Source organism: Phyllostomus discolor, chromosome 4 (genome assembly GCF_004126475.2).
Source record: "Phyllostomus discolor isolate MPI-MPIP mPhyDis1 chromosome 4, mPhyDis1.pri.v3, whole genome shotgun sequence".
NCBI lineage: Eukaryota > Metazoa > Chordata > Mammalia > Chiroptera > Phyllostomidae > Phyllostomus > Phyllostomus discolor.
The window spans coordinates 114,862,007-114,888,245 of record NC_040906.2 but is presented as its reverse complement, the minus strand read 5'-3'; the positions used below and the strand labels follow the sequence as shown (position 1 = coordinate 114,888,245).

General features: G+C 41.6%; 1 protein-coding gene across 1 annotated transcript in view; it reads left to right on the top strand.

Annotated features, from left to right (window-relative positions):
• The window catches only part of USP49 (ubiquitin specific peptidase 49), an 80,588-nt gene that overhangs the window by 49,490 nt on the left and 4,859 nt on the right, over positions 1-26,239 (top strand). The window contains 6 exon segments of the mRNA XM_036025043.1: positions 18,293-19,658; positions 21,028-21,232; positions 24,283-24,348; positions 24,351-24,390; positions 25,507-25,658; positions 25,661-25,711. Of these exon segments, the coding sequence (XP_035880936.1) occupies positions 18,321-19,658; positions 21,028-21,232; positions 24,283-24,348; positions 24,351-24,390; positions 25,507-25,658; positions 25,661-25,711 (1,852 nt within the window). The 5' untranslated portion in view covers positions 18,293-18,320.

The window sequence follows — 26,239 nt, the reverse complement described above, 5'->3', positions numbered from 1 at the left end:
ATGAAAAATGTCCTTGGGTGAGGAGCAAAATAATAAAGAAAAAAAAAGAAAAAGGGCAGTCTCAGTGGATTGAGCACTGGCATGCGAACTGGAAGGCCACTGGTTCGATTCCTGGTCAGGGCACATGCCTGGCTTGTGGGCCAGGTCCCCGGGTGGGGGCGTCTGAGAGGCAACCGATCGATGTATCCTTCTATCACTCCCTCCCTTCCCCTTCTATAAATAAATAAATAAATAAATAAATATCTTTTAAGGCAGAAAAGGTAGCTGGAAGTACCATAAGATCTTCAGTCACAAAGGAATAAAAGAGGTATTGGAGGGCTACCCTTAACGTTCGCAGGCGGAGGGCTCCGAGTTTCAACTCTTTGGCCTTGTCACCCTCCTTGTTCGACATCATGGGAGTGACTTGGTAGGAACGCAAGGGGTTTTGTGGGGTGGGACTTGGGGCCTTGAAGGGCCCTCAGAGCCTGGAGTGTACCCAGGAGATGGACCTGGAACTGGGTCTGCCGTCCCTCAGGAGTTTCAGACGAAAATCCTTAGATTGTGTGGGTGAGGGGGACACTGTGAGGGCTGTGGAGTCCCCAGGCCTGTTTTCTCAGAGGTGCGCCCCCTTCCTCTTGGGTTTCATCCCAGAACCCATCCAGGGTTGGGTACCTCCTTCCCATTTTTGTGGTACATCTTTCTGCAGGTGAGGCCCGGGTGGAAGTTTGAGGACTGGAAATAGGGCGTGTGGACTACAGCCCATCAGTAGGCTGACCTGCAAGGGTTTGGGGATAGGCAAGGACACAGTATCTCTTTTCAAGGGTTTTCACCTGTAGGTTCCCTCCCTACAGCCAGTAAATGTAGTTAGACCAGCCTCTGTCTGGTTCTGGTTTGGCCATTTAAGATCTTGGGGTCCACAGGGGGAAAAAACTGCCGGGAATTAGGAGATTGGTGTTCTAGGCACATCATTTCTTCAGGATATGTCTTCTGTACCCTTCGTCTAGTTCTGTGGACTTTTTATCTCTAACGTATGAGAAATCAAGGTGTCAGGGAAAGGTGTGTAAGTCCTGCTCTTGGAGGCATTAGTTACAAAATGCTGGATTTCGTAGCTTTTGTATTTTTTCTTTTTAGAAATATCAGTAAGTGTGAGCATTTCCAATCAGAGAGGGTTGGGGAGGCCAGGCAGGCTACCTGAAGTCGGTGACTACAGGCTTCTCGTATGAGGGCCTGTGGAAACTCCTCCTGGTAGCCCAGGTCCTTGCAGGTTTGTCGGGGATTGCACTTATGTTTCCCACATTTGAGATCACGGACGTCCTCCGAGTCCTCTAGTGCGAGGGAGATGTGTGAGGGGTGGGACAGCAAGTTTGCAGCACAGAGGCTGGGACCCTGCAAGCCCCTGCTGCCTTCAGTAGGGAAGGTGGGCAGAGGGAAGGGCTCTCTGTCTGTTGGGACCCTTATCAACTCTCCCAGATTCCTAGGACTTCTCACCCCAGCAGCATCGTTTTAGGGATGCTCTTACGTTTCAAAATAAGGCACATCATCATCATTCCTTGTCAGTGCTTTTTCTCCTGGAGAGAAGTGACAATTTTTAACAGCAGTAGGACTCGGCCATTATGAGTTCATTTGGCTGGTTGACCCTGAAGTAATGCAGTGTCTCTCAAAATTCAGTCACTGCCTTTCTGATTTTTATATAACTAAGTACCACCTGTACTATTATTTATTAGTGTTTTCTTTTAAATCTATTTTTTTCTTAAAGGTATCTTAACTACATCCCTAGGGAAGCAGTCTAGTTTAGTAGTTCAGGCACAGACACAGAGCCAGCTTGCTTGGCTTTGAGTTTTGGCTACACCACACCAAGCTGTGTGACCTTGTGCAAGTCAGTCGGCCTCTCTGCACTTGGGTTTTCCCACAAGTCTGCACTTGGGTTTTCTCACTTGTGACGAGGAGATAAATAATAGCACAGCTTCTGGGGCGGTTGAGAGGATTCAGAGTATGTAGTTAATTTATCTACAGGCTTTTGGGCACCTCCTGGCACATAGTTGGGGCTTGGTGATGGCTAATTACCACTCTAAAGGGGAAGCCAGTTTCACTCAGCATAGAAGGAAATCTTGGCAGTAGCATTTTTTGTTTTGTTGCTTTGATTACATTCTTGCCACGCCCGAAGATTACAAACTTGAGGCTTTCCCTTAGATCCTAGGGCTGTTGAATACAACTTTCTGCACTGATGGAAATGTTCTGTATCAGCACCGTTTATTACACCAGCCCCCAGCCACACGTGGCTATTGAGACTTCAGATTGTGGGCAGTGCAGGTGAAGAGTTGACATTTTAACTGAATTCCTTTTATTAGTTTGGCTGTATATGGCCACAGTGGCTTTTGGCTACTATACTGGCCAACTGACATCAAAGTACTAGAGCAGCGATTTTCGACCTTTTTCATCTCATGGCACATGTGAACCCATTAGTAAAACTCCGCGGCGCACCAAAAGATAGGTTTCTCACCGATCTGACAAAAAACACAGGTATAATTGATTCATTCACACTGATGGCTATTGTTGTATTGTCTGTTTTCATTTTTTTATTTGACAGTCTAAGGGAAAAGAGGTCAGTGCCCCTGACTAAATAGTCAGGTGTTGCATTTTTTAAAAATTCTGTGGCACACCAACATGCCTGCTGAGTCACACTGGTTGAAAATTGCTGTGTTGGAGAGTTGGGGAAAACATACTAACTGCAAATTGAGGCTTTCTCCTTGATATAGTCAGAACTGAAATAATTGTAAGGGAAATCCTTGCTACATGACTCAGTGTTATCAAATGCTCAGTCTGCTTCTCTTGAATGTTGGCACACACGCCATGCTCGGGAAATTGTGGTGTGACGGGAAGTTCAGTGTGCTGTTGTAACAGCCTTGAAGCCTGTGCTCTATCTAGTTCTTAGGGACTGGGGGCCTCTGTTTCCTCATCTTTAAAATAAGGGGGTCATGACCTGGTTGGTGTGGCTCAGTGGAGTGAGTGGGAGCCTATGAACCTAAAAGTCAGTGGGGTCAATTCCCAGTCAGGGCACACACCTGGGTTGTGGGCCAGGTCCCCAGTAGGGAGTGTGTGAGAGGCAACCACACATTGGTGTTCCTCTCCCTCTCTTTATCCCTCTTTCTCTTTAAAAAATAAAGAAAATCTTTTGGTGGTGGGAGGGCTCATAAAAAATAAACAAGAGAATAAAAGAAATATTGAACTATGTTTATTCTAGTGTTTTAGAGTATATGAGTAGTCAATAATTTTCTCCAGAGAAGTTTTTTTTAATTCAATGCAATACCAATAAAAATTTCAAAAGGATTTCTCTTGACAATTTTACAAGTCCATTCTCAATTTCATACAGTAAAGAGGCAGAAGTGGTCAAGGCTACTTTGAAGTGTAGGCTGACCAGATTTGTAGAGCTCGTCTCTATGGTAATCAGAACAGTAATCAGGCTAGTCAAATAGACCACGTAAGCAGAATAGGAAAAAAAAATCCAGATATATTAACAACCTAAAAGTTAAAGTTTAAAACTTTTAGAAGAAACTATAAGAGAATATCTTTATTACTTTGAAGTAAGAAAGGATTTCATAAAATATAAAATAAGTCTATTACATTATATGATTGTATTAACTAAAATTTACTCAATACCAAAGATACCTTAAAATGAAGACAAGCCACAGACTGAGAGAGGATATTTACAACGCATCTAACCAGCAGGGTCCTTGAAAGCAGAATATGTAAAGAACTGTAATCATTTAATAAGGAAGAGACAGCTCAGTTGAAAAAATAGGCAAAAGTTAGTTGATCTCTTAAAATATGTAATGCCTATTATTTTGTTTCTGCCAATATTAGATATATTTTTTTCTTTTTTAAAAATTATTTTATTGTTCAATTACAGTTGTCTGCATTTACCCTCCCTCCACTCCCCCCTCACCCCAGCCAAACCCACCTCCCTCCCCTGCTTCCACTCCCCCCACTTGGTTTTGTCCATGTGTCCTTTATAGTTGTTCCTGAAAACTCTTCCCCCATTATCCCCTCCCCCCTCCCCTCTGGTTACTGTCAGATTGTTCTTAATTTCAGTGTCTCTGGTTATATTTTGCTTGCTTGTGTTGTTGTTGTTGATTAGGTTCCTGTTAAAGGTGAGATCATATGGTATTTGCAATATTAGATATATTTCTATTGATAGCACCTTCAAAGCACTTTAGTTCTTATTAAGTCAAATTCTTATTTGAGTGGTGGGTATAGTTGTGAGTGTATGTTTTCTCAGTTCACAGAACAGAAAACAAAATGACCAATAGATGTATGAAAAGATGTTCAACTTTAGTCTAATAATCAAAAAAATGAAAATTAAAACAATAAGATCTTACAGCTCAGTCATGTACCAGCAATGTAACCTTGGAGAAGCTTCTTTACCTCTGTGAGCCACTTTATTCTATGTTAAATGGGGTTAAAAAGTACTACCTTATGAAGTTGTGAAGAAAATAGATTTGTTTTGGAACAGTGCATGGGTGTAGAACACTGTCTGGATGTAGTAAGTGTTCAATAAATGATAGTTGATGTAATTATTTATAATGCAAGTTAATTATAAAAATACTGAAAAATCTAGTCCTGGCCAAATTTTGTCCAACTGTGTCCTACTTGGAGGACTTCCAAATATGATCTCTCCTAAAATTGCTAGCTAGTTAGCTTCTTACTTCAAGACCTCTCAGGTGGCATTAGCTTGGTGAAGTTATAACCAGGGTCTATACCTTAACTCTAAAGGTTCAGAGCCTCAGTTTTGTGAGAACAAAATATGAAGACCAGTTTCTTAGGAATTGACTTATGTAGCCAAAATAATCAGAGTGAAGCTTCATTTACAGTGAGAAATATAACTGTGAAGCATATTCATACTTGATTTGGGTAGTTATTGCCTTCTCTCCCTGAAAGCAAACAACATGGAAAATCAGTGTTGGTTTTCTGTGCAAGGAATCAGTGCAAAGGGAGTCTGCAGAATGGTTTTAGTGACTAATGACTGGCATCAGGTCCTCATATGATATCACCAGGCTCAAGTGGTTATATTTATGAATTGGGGGGCCTGCTCCCATTACCAGTGTGGGAAGATGACTGCCCGATTATTGTTCTGAGGATGCACCTTGTTACCGCTGGCCTCCAGTGGTGGTCAGGCCTGGGCTGACAGTCCTCCGTAGTCGTGTTCTACCTGGTGCTCTCTGAGGTTATACCTGGGTCACATCGATTGGATTTAGGGGTCCCTAGAGCTCAGACCTCATATTTTTTGTGTTTTTAACAGATGGATTATTGTGCCTACTGTATTTTTTCTTTTGGATTTCAATCTCAGAATATAAGCCTTTCCTTCTATTTTGGAGACGTTTTTATATCATTGCCATGTACAAACATGAAGTGATGATTCCTTATTTCTCGAACCTGCTCAATGACAGCAACATCTTTATGGTTCTGTCTCTCCATTAAGGTCCAGGTTGTATCTGGAAAAATTCTGTAAAGTATTTTCTTTACTGTCAGACTCATAAGCTAGCCTATTAGAATTAGTAAGCATTAAATGGTCCCATGGAGGTCTTTTGGTTGGTCTCTTGGAATATGGAATGTATATTATTTTACTTCTGCCAATATTAGATATGAGGGCCCTGGCTGGGTGGCTCGGTGGCTCAGTTGGTTGGTGCATAATCCCATGCACCAAAAGGTGTGAGTTCAATCCCCAGTCGGGACATACACAGGAGGCAACCTGTCAACGTTTCTCTCTTATGTGTCTGTCTGTATGTCTCTTTCTCTCTCTCTTCCCAGCTTTCTTTCATTCCAAAATCAATAAACATATCCTCGGGTGAGGATTAAAAAGAAGACAAACTGAAATTTACTGAGATGTCAGGGTCAGGCAATACATGTTCATAAATGAAAGGTTTAATTTTAGAAAAAGTACTGGTGTAGTTGTTCATATGTGTTAGTTACACATAGACCTTGTTTCATTGTAGCTCACTCATATAATTTGGTGAGTATGTACAACATTCAGCACTGTTACTACAGGCAACATGGGAGGGATGCTTGAAAAAATCATGGAGTCAATGGGCCTTTTCTGTGTGTATTATTGTACTTTTTAGGGGCTTCCCTCCTTTGTGTCCATTATCCCTTTAGGGTCAAGTCTTGCTTCTTTGGGGTCTCAGGCAATTACTCGTACTTTTCTCTCCCTCTAGTTTCTTCCTCATTGCATCTCCCTGTGCGGTATCCTGTCCCTCAGGGCTCTGCTTTCCACTTCCCGCTGCGGTAAATTAATCTGCACTTAGTTACTAGAGGTTGATTGGCTTTGTGTGTTTCCCTTATAAGATTCTGTATTTGCCTTTAATGGGGTGTCAGTGCCTTAATCCAAATGGTGGGATTGACTGGCAGGCCAGGAGGGTTGATATTGTTAAAATAGGAGCAGAGATGGCTGGGATTTAGGGGATTTGAACTACATGAAGTTCATTGCCTGGGTGTGCACTGGCCCTCTTTTCTCTTGTGCTTGCTCACTGTCCTTGAGTTCCCAGAAGTACTTCTGCTTTATTTTTAAAAGAGAGATGAGGGTTCATGCACAGTTCACGTCTTTGAAATGCCTTCTCTGCCGTATTTGAAAGAAGGCCCCTTTTATACTTTTGCCATGCAGCACATTCTCTCGGACCTGTAAGCATTCAATGGGCATACCCCCATTGGGGAGTGAGCTGAGATGGATTCTGGCTCCTTCATTCAACTGCATTCTGTGGTTTGCTTTTCACAAAGACTAAAGAAAAAAGATAATATTAGAAAACCCTTTAATTTGCTTTGGAAAGATAGTGATTTTTCTCATTTTTAATATACAAATATTCTCTAATTTCTTGTTTAGCATTATTTTACTATGCATGTTTTATTAAACTATCTAGATAAAACAAGACCATACAGTCAGTTACCATAAGCTGCTCACTGAGCCAGCCTGACAGTAGGCTCAACAGAGGCAAAAATAACTGTTTCCAGGGATGGATGACAAGGTGGCTGAGTTAGCCAGTACTTCGGTTAGAGTCGGTTATTTTCAGGGTGCGGTTACATGGTCACCTTATTTGGGCCCCCCTCAGAACAATTCTTAGAAGTAGGTACTATTGCTCCCCAGTTTCACAGACTGAGAAACTGAGGCTTACAGTGTCCCTGTTATACCTGGTACAGTATTGAGGAGGGCCCTTTCCATTCAGCCAATTTACCTTCTTATCCCTTAACACACACACTTACCCTCTTCAGAGAGGCTGGTTGGGTGCTGAGAGAGAAATGTTGCTGACCGGTAAGCTGGAATAATGTTAGGAACTGTTCCTCAGAGGAAGGAAGGATCCCTTGAGGGTTAGGAAAGGAAATAATCTGCCCACAGAATTCACTTCTGTGGACAGTTTTCGGCCGTGGTCCCTGGGGAAGTACAATAGAAATTACCTTGGTAGCTGGCTAATATGAAATTTCGAATGATTGACACTTGACTGACTAAGGCTCTGCTGTATTGCCACTGTGCAGTAGGCCAGAGGTTTGCACTTTGCTGGTTGTAAGCTCATGGGAAAAGGGTGTGGGGGGCTTCCTTTTGCAATGGTCGGTGCTTCTAGAATATAATTCCTCAGGTTCTCCATGTGTGGTAAATATCATCAGACTGCCTATCTCTAAATCTTATTTTTTAATGAAAACATGATAAACCATATATGCTCTGTTTACCTTAGTCATCTTGCTGATACCAGAATTTTTAAGGTTGTTGAGACAGACTCCTCAGTGTTATATCTTTTTAAGAAATCAGTAGCACATTGAGTCTCCCTTTCATCCATTTCTACCCCCAGTTTGCTACCAAAGGGCATATGGTGTTGGTGTTATCCTTTTAGTTGCATGAGAGAGAGATTTTGTATGTGTAATTCTTTTTAGTCATGATGGCATATAATACACACCATTCCACCCCATCACTTTTTTTGCATACTTTAATTTGAATTGTTTTACACGTAGACATGCCTCTCTAAAAACAAAACAAAACAAAACAAAAAATTACTGGTGGCAGTTGTATGGCCAGTTTATAATTTACTTAACCTGTTCTCTGTTGAAGTGCCTGAGTATTCTCTTTGTCACTTCCAGTTTTCTCCCTTTGTATGTGACAAATACCCACCTTTTTTTTTTTTTGGCCCCTTCTTTTTGGACATCTGTCTTCTTTGCTCTTGAAATAAAGTACTCAAGAGTTGTGTCTCCAGTCATGCCTAAAATGATGGAGCTCTGTCCGGACAGATGTGCTGTGGTGTGTTATTGGGGAGGGCACAGCACTACATATGCTGCTATCATCTTAAGAACCAGGCCATCAGGAAGATGGGGTTCCCACTCTTTAGCCACTGAAATAGCCAACACAACATCTAATCCTGATGATACATTTGTGAATTCTAGTTAGATTTACTTTCTGTTAGCAGAAATTGTTCCTTTTTCCCCACTGTGGGCAGTTCCTAACATATATATGTGTCTTCCATACAAATGGCCACGTGTGGAGAGCCCTCTGCTGCCATGTGGGGAAAGTGGGAGGAGGGAGATTCCCAATTTCACTGCCTGAGCTGCAGCTGGGAAAGCAATTCTGGGCATTTCGAGTTGAAACTTGGAATTAGTTTTCTCAGAATAATACATTCGGTAGTTAGCTTCCATAGTGGCAGCACTAGTGAGTGTTCTGGTAGTGTGCCGTACATATTGTATATGGTGGCGCAACAGGCTTTCTCCCTGGACCAGGCCTAGTCAGAGCATTATTTCTATGGGAAACGTGCTCCAGAGTCTCAGCTGGAAAACAACCTGCTGACCAATGCTTATGAGTATGATATTGGACCTGGGCGGCCAAGTTTTCTTCACCAAACCTCATGTGGATTGAGAGTAACTGTTATCTGGGGTGAGAAAACAAAAATATCTGGAGTTTTTAAAATATCATTTTTGTGCTACTGTCTGTTGTGACTACAGTGAGACTTAGAAAAGCAGTATGAGCTCCTTGCCACCTGGATGGTCCGAGTTAGTGAGAAAGGAGCAGAGTGGTGAAAACAGTAGAGATTTCTCTTTCCCAGTGAAGGAGGAAGTTTCAGAGAGAAAAAACATTAGACTAAGCAAGAACATTTCAACAGACTGACTAAAGTGGCTTTTGTCCCCAAAAGACAAAGATACTCAGGAGATTTTTGTAGCCAAAATCTGGTGAAGTTATTGAAAGAAATTTGGGGGAGCTGCAAAGAAGTTGCCACCTGCATCCAAAGGTTATTCTTGAGGCTCAGACCAAAAGGACTGCGTTAGCAATCTCTATGGCTGGCACTGCCGGAAAAACTGCACCGCTCTGATTTGGTGCGTCTGTGGGAAGGGTGCATTTCACAGTAAAACCAGACACAATAATAAATGGTAGAGATGAAAGGTGTCTCATAACTTGTCTAATTTGTGAATGGCTTGCTTTCTTTTGCTATCAGAGAGTATATTGATTGCTTTTTTTCATCTTAAAAAGTTTCTAGGGAACTTTATAAGCATTCACCAAAACAAAGCGAATAGTAAAATGAACTCCATGTGCCTATCAACCAGCTTCAACATTATGAATGTTTTGACAGTCTTGTTTCATGTCTTCCTGCCACTTTCCCTCTAGAGTATTGTAAAGCACATTCCATATATCATAATATTTCACCTATAAATACTTCAAAGATATCTCTAACATATAAAGACTAAAAAAGTACAATCACAGTACCATTGTCACATCAAACTAATAGTAATTTCATGTTATCTAATATTTAGTGTGTGTTGAAGTTTCTCCACTTGTAGGCCTGGCATTGTGGGAAGAAGGCTGGAGGGAAGGGTTACAAATGGGAATGAAAAATGTTTGAGCGTAAGGGATGTGTTCCTTATTTTGAACGCAGTGATTTCAAAAGTGTATACCATGTGTCAAAACATCAAAATGTACACTTTAAATATGTGCTGCTAATTGTATGTCAATTATACTTCAATTAAACTGTTAAAAATATATAGTGATATAGCTAGAGGCAGACAGTATTTTAAAACATGTTTTCCCAGTTATCTTAAAATATCCTTTTACAGTTGGTTTCATCAAACAAGAACCTAAATAAGAACATACTGTATTTGTTTGATATGTCTCTTGGTTTCTTAGAATCCATAGCATATCCACCCACACACCCACCCACCTCCTTTTTCCTTCATGCATTTTCTTAGTTAAGCACTCCAGATCATTGATCCTGTAGCATTTGCTATACTCTGATTTGGCGATTTGGCTAATTCCAGCCTTGCAGTAGCATGTTTCTATCTCCCATATTTCTTACAACTTGGTATTAAACCCAAGGCTTCACTGGACTTGGGGTCAGTCCTTTTAACAAGAATGCTTTACAGGCGATGCTGCTGCAGACCTCTTACTGCAGGTTATCAGGGAACTACATAATGTCTGGTTGTCCTACTTTCAGTGTGAAATCGACCAGTGGAGTCAGGTATTGTCAGCTTTATTCATCCATTATATAATTTTCTATCAGCTTTTTCCTAGTAGCTTAAGGAGCTGCTGCCTAGATTTATTATTTCATTAGGGGTAAATTATTCACTTGTGTGTGTATCTCTGTGCATATGTGTGTATAATTTTTATAGCTGTATTGAGATGTAATTTACATACAATAGAAACTACATATTTAAAGGGCACAATTCAAAATTGACATATACATATGTACACATGCTTTGACATGTGTATACATATGTGTATATATTTTTGATGACTACCTAGCTGCTACAGAAAACATAGTATTTGGGAGGCATACTGCAGGGACAAACCGTGATTCTTTCAGTGGTAGTGATAGAATTTTCCATGTGGAACAGAATAGAAGAGGGATCCTTTAGTTAGGACCTTAGTTTTACAGCAGCTTGTCAGGGAGATCATACTAAAACAACAGGTTGCAGAAAGTAGGCCCTTTGATCTAGAAGCAGCATAAACTACTTAAGCTCTGAAGCAGACCTATTTAATCCTTACACAGCCAGCCTGTTGTCCTTCACTCTCAGCTGCCACTTCTCTGCACAGTGCAAGTCACAGGTAACATTTTTAAGAGTGTGTGTGTGTGTGTGCATTCTTCTAGTTTATTCAGAATTCCTCTGATTTTTAATATGAGCAGTCTTCTTTGGCCACCTTGCCCCAGTCTACTGTCTTGGAAAAGCGGTTAAGTTTTAGGCACAAACCTCTTTAGCAAGAGTATTAGGTTAATGAATCGAAAAGTCTGATCCCTTGAAGGCCAGTTAGCTGAGCTTTGCTCCACAGATGGCATCTCCTTAGCCCCCTATCAGTCATCTTACATATCTTGATCACCAGGAGACCTGGATGAGACCATGTGTATACCTCAGTGCATGATCATCACTGCTGTCAAACAAACAAGAAAGCACAAAACATAGCTGCATCTTGCAAGTATCATTAATAGTAGTATGCCATGATGCAGGTGTCAAGAGTGTGAACATTCAGCCTGAGACTGAGGCTCTGCAATGAACGGGAAGATTTTATATTCAAAAGTATTTACAGGATTCAGTGGATACACTAAAATATATTTATGCTTTAAATGAGTAGATTTTGTGGTATGTAAATTACGTCACAATAAAGTAATTTTAGAAAAGTATTTGTGAGATTTAAAATAGATTATCTAATAGAAATGATACTTGACATTTTAGGAATAAATGGAATCACTGAGAAGAGAGCTGAGGACAGAATTTTAAGGAAAGCCTAAATTTCAAGGAAGAGAGACACATATGAAAACAGAAGGTGTGATTAGACATAGGAAGAAAACCAGAAGAGAACAGTAGCCTGAAATGCAGGAGTGAATGTGTATTCAGTGTCAAATGCAGAATAGATGGGATGGGGACTGAGAAAAGGCGGATCATGAACCTAGCTGTAAGGAAATTGCTAATGACCTTTTGAGAAAATAGTTTCCACGAAGTAAAGGTATTGAGGAGTGAGTTGTGAGGAAGATGAAGCTGCACATTCCACTTGCTAGAATTAAAGTAGGCAGAAGGAGAGCCAGAAGAAACAGTGTCAAGGATAGTAGGCTAGAGGTAGGGCAAACCTGGGTCTGTTTGTTTCTCTCTCCTGACGCGAGAGGCTTGGCCTATCAGCACCTAGAGAGGAAGGAGGCAGACTAAAGTGCAGAGACTGAAGGTACGGAGAGCTTATACCCAACTCTGGCTCTTAAGTGGTTGGACAAATTGGTATTCCATACAGAGCAAAGCATCTGTTAGAGAAGTTGGTGTTGGGTACAAAACAGAAGCAGCGCTGGTTGTTCTATCTTTGTCATTTCTTTGCTCTATGGCAGGCACACCCACCCCCCTCCGGAAACCTAGGTGTTATGTGCGGCCCAGCCTCCTTGATGAACTCCACTCCTTTTTCAGTGAAGAAAGCACCCTAATGCAAGTGCGACTTTATCCTATGGGCATGACCTTAAATCTGTTGCAACCCATGATTAGACAAACTCATTCTGGAGCCTCAGCACTTGACTGTTGACACCAAATGTGTGATAGCACGCCTCTCAAGGCTCCAGCGCACCCAGCACATCAGTGTGCTGTCACCTGTGGCCAACAGTCTCTGCTTAAGTGACCATTCCAGCTCTCAGGGCAGAGCCTCTGAACCCCTCACGGAGAATTCAGCCTCTCCAGGGGTCTGCCAGCTGTCCCTGACCTACAGGATGTCCCTCGTTCAGCCACCCATGCCCACATTCAGGGCAAGTGGTAATGAAGCAGCCTGTGAGGACATTCCACCCAGTTAGCCATCCCCAGCCCCACACACTGACCTTTTGCAAAGGCCTTTAGAACCGTTTCTGTCCCTAAACTTACCCTTCTAAGTCTCTGCCCGTATTCTTGTTTTTATTATTAGTTGTATTTATTGTTCCTTTGTTTTTATTTTAGCCATAACATTAGAAAAGGCTAGTTTTATTGTACTTTATAATACGGCCTTTTAAAGCCCTACAGAATATTATACAACATAGTATTCTCCCTTTTGGGCTATTAATTGCATCTTTTTATTATTATTACTGACTTCAGAGAGGGAGTGTGGGGGAGAGAAAGAGAGAAACATCGCTTTTATAGTTCCACTTATTTATGCATTTATTGGTTACTTCTTATATGTGCCCTGACCAGAGATCAAACCTACAACCTTGGCATATGGGGACAATGCTTCAACCCACGGAGCTACCCAGCCAGGGCATTAATTGCATCTTAATGTGATTTCTATCCCGTTTTTAAAAATCTGTCTCTTAATTGTATATTTAATATTAAGTTATATTTTCCCATATTTCTCGGAAATAAAGTATTAGCCAAAAATAAAATTCACTTTTAACATTTGTTATTTATAAAAATATATTCACTGTGTCACTTAAAGCAGCCTTTGCAGGTTTTGTGGTATGTGTGATTTAGAGTACATTAAGTAAGTTGAAGGGTTAAAATACCCTGCACTGTCGCATATGGCAGTGAGCAGAATCGCAGATGTTGATGATACCACGTAATTAGTATTCTTTTATGTAAATGAAGGCTGTCAGCATGTTACCATAGTGTCTACTCTCTCTGAAGCTGGAATTTATGCCACTTGGTCTCACCAAGACCAGGCAGGATTATTCCACTGTCCTTAGTTAAGAACTGAGAAAAAATTAATACAATGAGAAAGAAGAAATGGAAATCTCCTTGAAGTAGACAGATTCTCCTATTTTTTTTTCCTATTTGCTTTTGTTGATTTTTTTTCCCATAGAAATTTCATTTCTGGTGATGCAGAAATGTATTTAGGATAAGCTAAGAAATTTGCTATTTGAGAATAATTGGAACAGTCCAATAAAAAAATCATATTTTCAAGCTATAGATTTTTAAATGGTTACAGTGTTCAGTTGTTTCATACAGAATTTGCTACATAATGTGAAAAATCTAGAAATTTCTCATCAGAACAAAAGGCAAGAATTGAAAAGATTTTGTTACCTTTTTTTAATTTACTATTTTCAAGATATTAACTGTAGTATGATGCTTTTAAATGTTGATTATAGTTTTAAGCTCCAGTTGATCCAGATTTTTAAAATAAAGCTGTGGTAATTGAGGAAGCAAAAACTAATATTTCATCAGGTTTACTTTCTACATATGCAGGCAGGTCTAAAGTATGCGAGACATTTATTTAAAGTTGCGGATCTGTCTGATGATGGAGAGCTGTTAGAGCACATCCTGCTCTTTCCCAGCGACACTGCAGGTTTATCTCTTGGATTTTGGTTGCCTGTCACTCGGAATGATGTATGTCTTAAGTGGAAATGTTAGGATTGTAAAGTGCTCAGAATATGTGTGAGAGGTGAGTTAAACACATTGTCTTTCTTGGACTGAGTATTGTGTTCTCCTTATTCCCTATTTTGTGTGTCGATTTAAGGTAGCTTCTTTCTTTTGTGTCACTTTTGGGTGATTTCCATTTCATGATCAGATATGGTTTTCCTCTAGAGAAGCTCGTCTGCCTAGCTAAATCAGTGTGGTGAGGTACAGAGTACCCGTGTGTTTTCCTGAATGGATTTACTCTGCCATATGGCAGGTTAGTGAGTCGCCACGACAGATTTGTAATGGGAAAAGGGCTGTGCAGGAAAGGATGTGCGTGATCAGCAGATTTATAGATCAGAAAATGAAATCAGAAGAGTTTCCAGAGTGCCCTTTCCATTTGATGGCTCTCCATGGAGAAAGTGTGGAATAGTTTTGTTTTTTTTTTAGTGTTTTTCTATTTTAGCTTTTAGTTGTTCCAGCATATTTTTTCCTAGCACAGAAGTTGATTTCATAAGGCACCAGTGTTTTGGTGTTGTGTTGCTGTATTCCCATTCACAGAAATCTTCTCTGTAGGATTTGAAGCTGTGCCGTTAAATGTGATAAGATCTCAGTAGCAATTAACTTCCTGAAGACACATGAAGCTTCCTATTGGCTAAAATGGGGATTTGCCAGGTTTTGAGTCGTAAGAAGCTATTCAGATATGATTCAGTGAGTAGTGAATCTTTCAAAGGACAGGAAACAAAAAGCAAAGCCAAGTGAGCTAAAGATATGTCCTCGTATGTTTAAGTCTGTGCTATCTGACACTGCAGTCACTAGCCACGTGTGGCTATTTAAATTTGAATTAATTAAAAGTAAATAAAATTAGCCTTGACTGATGTGGCTCGGTGTGTTTAATGTGTGTTTAATGGGTTGGGTGTTGTCCTGCAAACCAAAAGGTCATCGGTTCATTCCCCGTCAGGGCACATGCCTAGGTTGCAGGCCAAGTCCCCGGTTGGGGGTGGGAGAGGCAACCAGCCAATGTTTCTCTTGCACATCGATGTTTCTCTCCCTCTCTTTCTCCTCCCCATCCCCTCTCTCCAAAAATAAATAAAATCTTTAAAAAATAAAAAAAATTAAAGTATATAAAATTAAAAGTTCCAGAAGTTGATGCAGTTTGCAGTCTTACTAGCCACATTTCAAGTGCTCAGTAAGCACACGTGGCTAATTGGTGCAGTATTGGACAGTGTAGATAAAGAACATTTTCATCATTGCAGAAGTTCTTTTGGGCAGTATTGGTCTAACTGGAAGGTTTTGAGAAATAAAATTCTTTCTTTAATTTCTATGAGGAGTTCTCATCCCTATATAATTTATTGGATTTCGTGCAGTGGTTCTAAGGTGTTAATGTGCACATGAATCATCTATAGAACCTGTTTAAAATGGAGAGATTCTAGACTCTTCCCAGGCTCTGGTTCATAAGGTTTGAAATCATGACCAGAAATCTTTACATGTAAGTGTCCGAGGGAATTCTGATGCTGGTAGGTGGTTTAGGAAATACATTTTGAAAAATATTAGTGAGGAACTTGGGAATTGCCCCTCTTGATATTTCCCCCCCTTTCATTCTGTCATTACTGACTGACTTTTGTGTTCCTGGTAATTGATTGAAAGCATAGCATCTTGTATACTCAACCTCATTGGTAATAAGTAGACAAAAGAAAATTCATTTATTTATTATTTCATATTTTTCTTAAGATCTTATTTATTTATTTTTAGAGAGTTAGGGGAAGAGAGGGAGAGAAACATCAATGTGAGAGAGAAATATGGATCAGTTGCCTCTCACGCCCCCAATCAGGGACCTGGCCCGCAACCCAGGCCTGTGCCCAGGCAGGGAATCGAATCAGCTGAGCCATACCAGTTAGAGCTATTTTGTCTGTTTAATGTGTGTTTTAATTTGGTTCTGCTCTACAGAAAGTACCATTCTGGACTGCGTGGGAAGGTAATTCTCACAGAGCACCTTTGACCACTAAGAGTTGAGCACCCACAAGTCTTGAAATTACAAAGGAGTATAAAAAAAGAAATATAACACATGATCTCCTCTCTGAAGGATATTATATCTTGTTAGGAAATGAATAAATCTAGAGAAATGACTTAAAGGGCACTTAGCAACAAGTTAATAATTAGAAAAATAATATAGTAGAAACTAAATCCTGACAGTACTCAAAAGAAAAGCATGATCTGAGTTGACTGGAAATTACCTAAGTTGCTTTCCTTTGTGTGGTTTAAGGGTCTCTTTTATAGAGATGTGCCTCTGCCATCTGGAATGGATGATGAAAAATGGGAAGGATCTCTAATTTGGTCTTGTGGTGTATTTGTGGGTTTTGGCAACAGGACCAGCCCAAAGTGGCATCTGGAAAACTAAAGAGACTACTCAGAGTGCACTGCACTAGACTTAGAACTTCCCTGGGTGACCCCATGATCATGGGACCACATTTGCATTTCACGGGAATGAAAGTAGAGACGAAATGGAGGTGCAGCAAGTTCTCTTTATAAGAGGAGCTACCTTTAGGGAATTTTAAATGCCAGCACTGGGGGTGTGGGGAATGTGCCAAGGTTCCAAAGAATAAAAAGTTCACTTTTAAAATAATTGGTTAGTATCTTTCCTTAGAGAACTTGCCCATTAGGCTTCTCTGATGAACACTACTGAAGAAACAATGTAGGAAGACCAAAAAAAAAGAAAAAATAAACAAACACACACTTCAGTTTGTTGCCACTGTTTTAAAAAGCATTTTCACATATATCATGTGGAAGATTTGTTCCTTTTCTTTTGTCTTGGTAGTTTAGTTACATAATGTAATACCAGTAACCATGTCACCTCTTGTCCTAAGAGTCAAACCTATCATATTTTGTATTTACCTATCCTTCAGTAAAGAAAGTAAAAGTTTTCCCACCTTTCTACAAGATGTACATGTTCTTTTCAAAAAGAGACATTGTCTTACTCCTTCAGGATTGCTATACCAAAAATACCATACACTGGGTATCTTACAAACAACAAACACTTATTTCTCACATTTCTGGAGGCTGGGAAGTCCAAGATCATGGCACCAGATTCCCTGTCCAGTAAGTACTTCCTGGTTCATAGCCATACACAGCTTTTCACTGTGTCCTCACCTGGCAGAAGGGGTAAAGGAGCTCTTTTCTAAGGGCACTAATCCCATTCATGAGAGCTCTTCCCAGGAAGGTCAACCCGTTTATGATCTAATTACATTCTAAAGGCCCCCACCTCCTAATACCATCTCCTCGGAGGATACCATTTTAGCATATGAGGGGGGGACACAGTTACACGCAGCAGGCCACAGCAGATGTATACAATGTTAACTTAGAGTGAGGCTCACAGTCTGCTTCCTCCATCAGGTCCTTTGGACTCAGGAAAATAAAAGTGATGCTTTGTACTGTAGATAACTTTTTCTTCCTTACCTTTCCCTTATCCCATTGTCTCTGCTTTGAAATACATTGAGACCTCCCTAAGATTGCCTTTTCAGTTGAGAGTCTTCATCTCTTCTACTGGTGTTTGAAACACTGTCTATGTCTCTCCTCTTCTTCCCTCTCCCCTGTCCCGTTCTTCATACAGCCAATATCTTGATCTGTGTGGGATGTAGAAGATGTCCTTCCAGTACATCATCAGTACAAAAATGGTTTAGAATATAAGTTTCTTTCTCCTGGTGACTACTTAGGTACAATGTGAAATAAGGGTAATCCTAAGGAACACAAAATCAGCCTCATATAAAAATTAGCTGATTAAAATAGGTTTAGAAAATGTAAAGTTTCAAATTGGTGCTGAGGCCCCCCATATAGTATTTTATGATGCTTCCTTTTTAGGGAATTTGCCTTTCTGTAATTCTCTTGCCACACCAAGTTTTCTTTTTTTAACTTCCAAAGGAACCAATTTTGAATTGAGAATGAGTATTGTGTTGAAATGTCAGTTGTAAGTCTTTTTCTAGGAAAATGCTTTGCTGAAAGCTTTGTTTTTCTCTCTCTTTCGGGGGCCCTATTGTGGCAGGTTGAAAGAGTGGAGCCTTTTTTAAGACATGGATAGATGCAAACATGTAGGGCGGTTGCGGCTGGCCCAGGACCACTCCATCCTGAACCCTCAGAAGTGGTGCTGTAGGGAGTGCACGACCACAGAGTCGGTGTGGGCTTGTCTCAAGTGTTCGCACGTGGCCTGTGGCCGCTACATCGAGGACCACGCCCTTAAACACTTTGAAGAAACGGGACACCCTCTTGCCATGGAGGTCCGGGATCTCTATGTATTCTGTTACCTGTGCAAGGACTACGTGCTCAATGATAACCCGGAGGGGGACCTGAAGCTGCTGAGGAGCTCTCTCCTGGCGGTCAGGGGCCAGAAGAAGGACCCGCCTGGCAGACGAGGTCGGTCACTGCGGTCCATGGCCTCTGGCGAGGATGCGTCCCCTCCACCGCTCACTCCTCAGGGACAGCCGCAGATGCTCACGGCTCTGTGGTACCGGCGCCAGCGCCTGCTAGCCAAGACGCTGCGACTCTGGTTCGAGAAGAGTTCCCGTGGTCAGGCAAAACTGGAGCAGCAGCGGCGCGAGGAGGCGCTGGAGCGCAAGAAGGAGGCTGCACGACAGCGGCGGCTCGAGGTCAAACGGCGGCTGCTGGAGGAGCTGGCTAGCGCCCCTCCGCGCAAGAGCGCACGCCTTCTGCTGCACACGCCCCGCGCCGCTGCCCCGCGCCCTGCCACCCCAAGGACGCCCACCACGGGCCGCCTTCCCCCGCGTCGTGCACCAGCTGTGGCTCCAGGCGTCACCGGCCTCCGCAACCTGGGCAACACCTGCTACATGAATTCGATTCTGCAGGTGCTCAGCCACCTCCAAAAGTTCCGAGAGTGTTTCCTGAACCTCGACCCTTCCAAAACAGAACAACTCTTTTCCAGAGCCACCAATGGGAAGGCGTCGCTCTCAAGCAGGCTGGCCAGCAGCTCCACTACGGAGTTGTCGCCAAGGAGCGACAGGGCTGAGTATTGCGAGAAGGACGGCCTCTGTTGGAATGGTGGAGCCTCCATCACCAGGAGTCTAGAACTCATCCAGAACAAGGAGCCCAGCTCAAAGCACATCTCCCTTTGCCATGAACTGCACACCCTATTCCGAGTCATGTGGTCTGGGAAGTGGGCCCTGGTGTCGCCCTTCGCCATGCTTCACTCCGTGTGGAGTCTGATCCCCGCCTTCCGCGGCTACGACCAGCAGGATGCTCAGGAGTTTCTCTGCGAGCTGTTGCACAAAGTGCAGCAGGAACTCGAGTCCGAGGGCACAGCACACCGGATCCTCATCCCCTTCTCCCAGAGGAAGCTCACCAAACAGGTCTTAAAGGTGGTGAACACCATATTTCACGGGCAGCTACTCAGTCAGGTAGGTGTGTGTCCACCCTAACCCCAACTCTGCCCATGACGTTGGAGGGTGGCTTGTTTGTTAGAGTTTGGCCTCCTGGTGAACTTGCCATATTGCTTCATTTCAGTGAATGTTGCTAACCTTTAAGGACAATATGGGTAATCTAATATTCTCATTATAATTAAGTACCCATGGTTGGCATACTATCCTTTGATCAGTTTTAGGAAATTGAATGGCTTGCCTGTAACTCTGGTTCCACAGTAGCTTGAAAGAGTATGTATTCTTCCTAACTAGACATTCTTCATATACAAGGAAGGGAGGAACGTGGCTAGGAGGATGCCAAAGGCCTAAACAAGCCTCCCTCCTGTTCCCCATTATCTTTCATTTTCTAGATCTTTAGCCATGTAGGGACAGAAGCAAAGACTCACAGATAAGGCTTTGTGAGAAAATGAAGAAAGAGAATTTTTAAAGTTAAAAAGGTAGGCAACTTCAGAGATTCAGGTAAAACCTCTATGCTGCTGAGGTTTGTGCATGATATTGAAGGTTTTAAAAGAATGATGAGTAGGATGGGGAGAGAAACTTTATTTAGGCTGTTAGCGTTTGAAAGGGAGGTATTTATTGGCATTTCCTATACTCCCTGAGGGTCCATAGGAAGAAAGGTGCATCTGAGGAGTCCTAATCACAAGGTTCTTTGAGTCTCTGTAGACACAGGATCAGTGTAAGAATGCTACAAGAACTAGGGGCAAAAAGAGGCAAGTTAGGACTGCATGGAGGGAGCAAAGACTGGAAGTGGGAGGAGTGTGGGGATGAGAGAAACAGACAGGAATTTGCAAATTCTTCATCTCAGACTGATTTCAGGATAACCTGCAGTCCGTACTACAGCAGTGAGTCTGGTAGAGCATGCTTTGGATGAGGAGAAGAGAGAAAGGTATAGATAATGACTTCTGTGCTGGATGGTTTTCCAGGTCCAGTGAGAATCACATTGTTAGAAATATATACAGAAGTAACATGCTCTAATTCTCTTAAAGTTATGTTTAATATTATAATTAAAATATTTTTTGAAAATTGTACACACCCTGGCTTATGTGGTTCAGCTGGTTGAGCTCTGGCCAGTGAACCGAAAGGTTGCTGGTTCAATTCCCAGTCAGGGCATGTGCCTGGGTTGCAGGCCACGGTTGGGGGCGAGTGAGAGGCAAGCAATTAATGTTTCTCTCACACATTGCTGTTTTTCTCCCTCTCTTTCTCTCTCCCTTCCCCTTTCCCTAAGAAATAAAATATTTTTAAAAAGCAGTATACTTAGTTTTGGTCAATATGTGTCTTGTATAAATCAAGCAAAAATGTATGTGGGAAGCATGGAGTTATAACCTATAAATCAATCTTTTAATTCCAGGTCACATGTATATCATGCAATTACAAATCCAACACCATTGAGCCCTTTTGGGATCTGTCCCTGGAATTCCCTGAACGCTATCACTGCATAGAAAAGGGGTTTGTCCCTTTGGATCAGACAGAGTGCCTGCTCACTGAGATGCTGGCCAAGTTCACAGAGACAGAGGCCCTAGAAGGGAGAATCTACGCTTGTGACCAGTGTAACAGTGAGTGCTGGGGCTGGGGGGAGGGGGTGTGAGCAACTGGAATATCAGTTTAAGGTGCCTCTTTTGCCCCTTTTAATCAAGAGTAACACTGATAATACTGAGTGATTCTAAAGCATGTTTTCCCTCCCATTTTACTAAAAATAAGCATAGGAACCCTATCGAAAAACAAAACCAACCCTAGGAGTAGTGCCTCCTTTGACTTCTGGTGTGATTGACATTAGCTGTTACCTTGGGAGGCATTTGAAAGTGTGGGTCCTGAAATGGGGACTCTGAGAATGTGGGTACTTAGCCTCATAGTGCTACATAGGTGCTACCTGAAATCCATGAATATAGAGTCTGACAGTTCTTATTTCATCTAAATTCAGGTGACATAGCCTGTTTGAGGGCTGTGGCATCAAAAAAGTGTACTTTTGTACTGAACTTGTAGATTTAAAGTATCAGAAGAGATGCTGAAGGTCTGTACAATAAGATCAAGAAAGCAAGTCGTACGGTGCATTGCTCTGTGGAAGTGTATTCTGCATTTGTTTCTTCACGAGCTTGAAAGGTTGGCATTTTGGAGGGGTCAGAAGGAAGTATTTCTCTATTGTGGCTTTAATTTTAAAGTGGAATTCTTTCCATTTGGTTCCATGGGCATCTTATACAGGGCCCCTTCTGTCTTGTCACAGTAACGCTCAGTACTTTTGTTAACTCAGTGTGTACAGCAGGAATGCAGAGCAAATGTTTGGAAACTCATGTTTGAGTTTTTTGGCGTATAAAGATTTGGAAACTAAAATTAATGGATTGTGCAGAGATCTAGAAATCAACTTGCAGCCATATAATAGTTTCACAAGTTTTAGGAAGAAAAATCTTATGGTAGTCCTTTTTAATATATTTGCATACTTTTTAATCGTAAATTGTGGGAAACCTGTTTCTGAAGAATCAGGACAAATGTCAAAAGTAATAATACTTTATTATTTTGCTATTTTAAAACAAAATTTGAAATGCTGTACTTGATTAACTGTAGACTCACGTATCCTGATCTATTTGAGATATCAAGGCAGTGACTTAAATTATCTTATTAGAGCAGTATCAGTTTTTAAAAAATATTTATTGATTCATAAAACTTTTTTACTTGTAAGGAACAGCAGAAGGATGTAAACAGCTTTAATTCCATCATTCTTGGACATGATAGATTAGGCAAGAAATCCCTTTATTTATTTTTGCAAGAAAGGGTTGTTTTTCTGGGTGCCAGATGTGCCAGTTTATTGGGATTTCTCTAGGCAAATTCACATAATAGCAGGGAAGGAAGGCTATGGTAAAGGGATGAGATGAACTGATTTTTTGCTTGTGAGTTTTCAAAACTATGAGCCTTCCACCTCTCTTTGTGACCAGCTTAATCAAATGGAGACAGAACTGATCAATCTCAATTGAATCAGTAATTTCTTTTTCTTTGTGAATTTCATTTTCGGAAAACAAAGCCAGATTGTATGTGGCCTTCATCTTAGCTCACGTACTCCCTCTGCTGACAGTGGCAGTCACTGCCAGGGTTCCCAGGAAGGGCTACAATAATTTTTAAAAATCTGCTGGTGAATAGGAATGTAAAATAAGGCCAGGTCCTGCCTTGAATTCTCTTTCTGTTCATGCCCCCACATGTCATGACTGGCAGCCCTAGCAAATGCAATGGCATACTCATTCTGCTGCGGTCTATTGAGAGAAGCAACAGCCCCACATCCTATTATCACAGAAAGCTCCGTGATGCATCATCTGCCTGTGATTTGGTACCTTTTCACAAGTGGTACAGACAGGACTTGGATCACATCTCAAGCTCTTCAGACACTGAGACCATGATATCGGCAGCTCACAGACAAGTATTAGCAGGCACCACAAGTGGACCACTAACTAATTTTATATTCATATCCATTCACCAGCTTAATTAATAACAGCAGTCATCAGTAAATGGTTATAGAGAAGGCTTCTAAGGGAAATTAAAAGAGCTTTATTTCCACTGGCCAGCCTGTCAGCCTTGTCTTGCATGTCCAGCAGTGTGCTTTTATCCAAGAAACATATTTCAAAAACTAAGTACAGCATAAAATATAAAACCAAAAAAAGGTTCTTTTCTAAATATTTGTATATGCCACAAGCATATCATGCTGGGGGAAATCTGTTTAAATACTTTGTCCCTTACTAATACTGTATTTTTTACCTTTTTCCTAATAATACATGCATTATTCCCCATTTCACGGAAAGCAAACTGAGATTCAGAGTTTGAGTAACCTGTCCAATAGTGCATACAACTAGCTGTGAGCAGGAAATAGAAGTAGGCCTTTCCAATGAAAACCAAAAGCTCTTCAAGATATATTATGGTACATCATAATTTAAGTTATAAGCCCATATTTAAAAACCTAGAACCCTAACATATGCCTCTATGTGCATGTTATTGTGGTAAACCTTGCATTATATTCCATTAACAAGCCCATGACATCAGGAGTGTGTCATCCTAAACCCACACCAATTTTGGAAATGCTGATGGCAAACATTTGGAAGTGGATGTATCAGGATTAGGTGTAGCTGCTGTTAAGTCAACTCAAATAACAATGACTTAAAATGAGACATATTTTTTTCTTCTGTTATGTAAAAGAAGTCCAAAGGACATTCAGGGGTTTGCATGGTTACTGAGTACCCAAGCTCCTTCCATCTTTCAGCTTTGCTGTCTTAGTTCAGGGCTTCCATTCTTAAAATTACCGCATGGTCCCAGAGAATTCCCGTGGTTGCAACCAGCAGGAAGGACAAAGGATGCATCTTTCAACTGAGTCAGCCATCTGAAGCTGCCATCCCAAGAATGCCACACAGTCGTTGGGTTCATCTCTGCCAGAACTCCCATGGCTGCAGCATGTAGATGTGAGGCTGGGAATGTAGTCAGAGAGGGTCATATAGCTGCCCAGAGAAAACTGAGGTTCACACATTAGAAATAAGGAAAGTGGCATACTGAGTGCCAAGCCATTGTCTCTGCCACAGCTAGGAAAAATGAGACTCCTCACCATCTATGTCTTGTACCTTCCCAAACCATATAGGCAAACGACGAAGATTCCAATCCCAACCCCTTGTTCTGAGTGAAGCTAGAAAGCAGTTAATGATCTACAGCTACCTCAGGTCCTCCGGCTGCACCTTAAAAGATTCAGGTGAGCTTGTTCTTGGGCACCCCAGGTGGCTGTAAACTGTAGGAACAACTGCTTCAAAAGCAAATGGTGAGGACACAAGTCTATGCTGTTGGGAGGGGATGCTGGTTCCTTGGGGACCTTGTGCTTTCCCTGGAGATTTAAATGCATCACGTGCAGGGAGGCAAGTTGATGTTGGGGCCCAGCAGGTCTGGGCTTCTGTTCTCATGGCCCCATTTAACTGGCCAGCCTGCACCAGGTGTCTGTGCTTGAAGATTTTCTAGCCTCGCTTGTGCTTATGGAGAGTCATCTTTAGAATCAAGCCTGAGATAATCTGCAAAAGAAGGGCAGGCAGTAAGCTACAAAAGATTTTTGCCTGAATTGGTTGTTTAGGGGTCTGTAGTTTCAGGTTACATCATGGAACATTCACAAGAAATATATGTGCACATTGACTATTATTGTTTTATTGGTGTGAAAACCAAGACCTGAAGGTTTTCTTAGTTCCCAGTTTTACCTATACAAGGGGCACTCAAAAAAAAATCAACCCAGAATTTATAAAAACTGTATTCTTACATGTTTAAACTTTAGTCACCTTCGAAGTACTGTCCATTTGATGCAATACACCTGTAAGACATTTTTCCACGGCTCAAAAGAGTTTTGAATTCGTTGATTTTGATGCCTTTTAGTGCTTCTGCCATTTTTCATTTCAACTCTTCTACATCAAGGAAATGTTTCCCTTTGAGGACTTTTTTCATCCTGAGAAACAAAAAATATCACTCAGGGCAAGATTGGGTGAATAGGGAGGGTGGGGCACAGGGTCGTGGTGGTGTCGGTCAAAACTGCTGAACACTGAGTGCAGTGTGGGCAGGTGCGCTCATAAATCACCCATCAAGAAATGGGCAGATGCATTAAAAGAGTCTTCAAAAAAATTCACTGAAGCCAACTGCAGCCTCTCACAACGCTAGCTGGTACACTGATACAGAGGGGTTCCTAGAACACTGACCTAGTGGGGGAAGCCTGTACTATAAGAGGCCTGCCCTCCAGAAGATAATTCTGGTTTGGGGAGGGGGTGGTCCTCTCTCATACCTCTGATCACTTATGCCATTTCTTACTAGTAAGAAGTTTATATCCATGTTCTAGGTGGTCTGGCCGTAATCATCGAGAGAAGATTGGGGTCCATGTCGTCTTTGACCAGGTATTAACCATGGAACCTTACTGCTGCAGGGACATGCTCTCCTCTCTTGACAAAGAGACCTTTGCCTATGATCTCTCCGCAGTGGTCATGCATCACGGGAAGGGTTTGGCTCAGGACACTACACAGCCTATTGCTACAACACAGAGGGAGGTGCGTGCGCTTTACTCTGTAGGGTGGGGGACACGGAAAAGGGTTGGTTTGTCCACATTTCATTTCTTTCCTTTTTATTTCATCTATAGGAGGATGTTACATACACTTAAATCCCATTGGAAGAATTATGGAATTTTAATGGAAATTTCTGATATATTACTAAGTAACAACATGAGATTGTTCTAAAAAATAACAAGAACTGACACATGTAAAAGTGCTTAGCATTGCCTAGCACATTATGCTCAATTGATGTTTGAGGTTATCATTATTATTGATACTGCTGCAGACCTCTGTTTCCTTCTTGGTTATGCAGAAATGATATGACCTATCTAACCTCTTGGAGATACTGTATGAATCTCACTAGCCTCAGCTCCTAATAAAGTGAGGACATTTACTGAGCATTAACTATGTCCGTACTATATCCCTTACAATGGAAGGTGTGGGGATACAAGGACCCCTCTCAAGAAGCTTTTAGGCCTTTTTCCCAAGGCAGAGCACCCAACTAGTGGGTTGCAAAGGTCTTTTCAG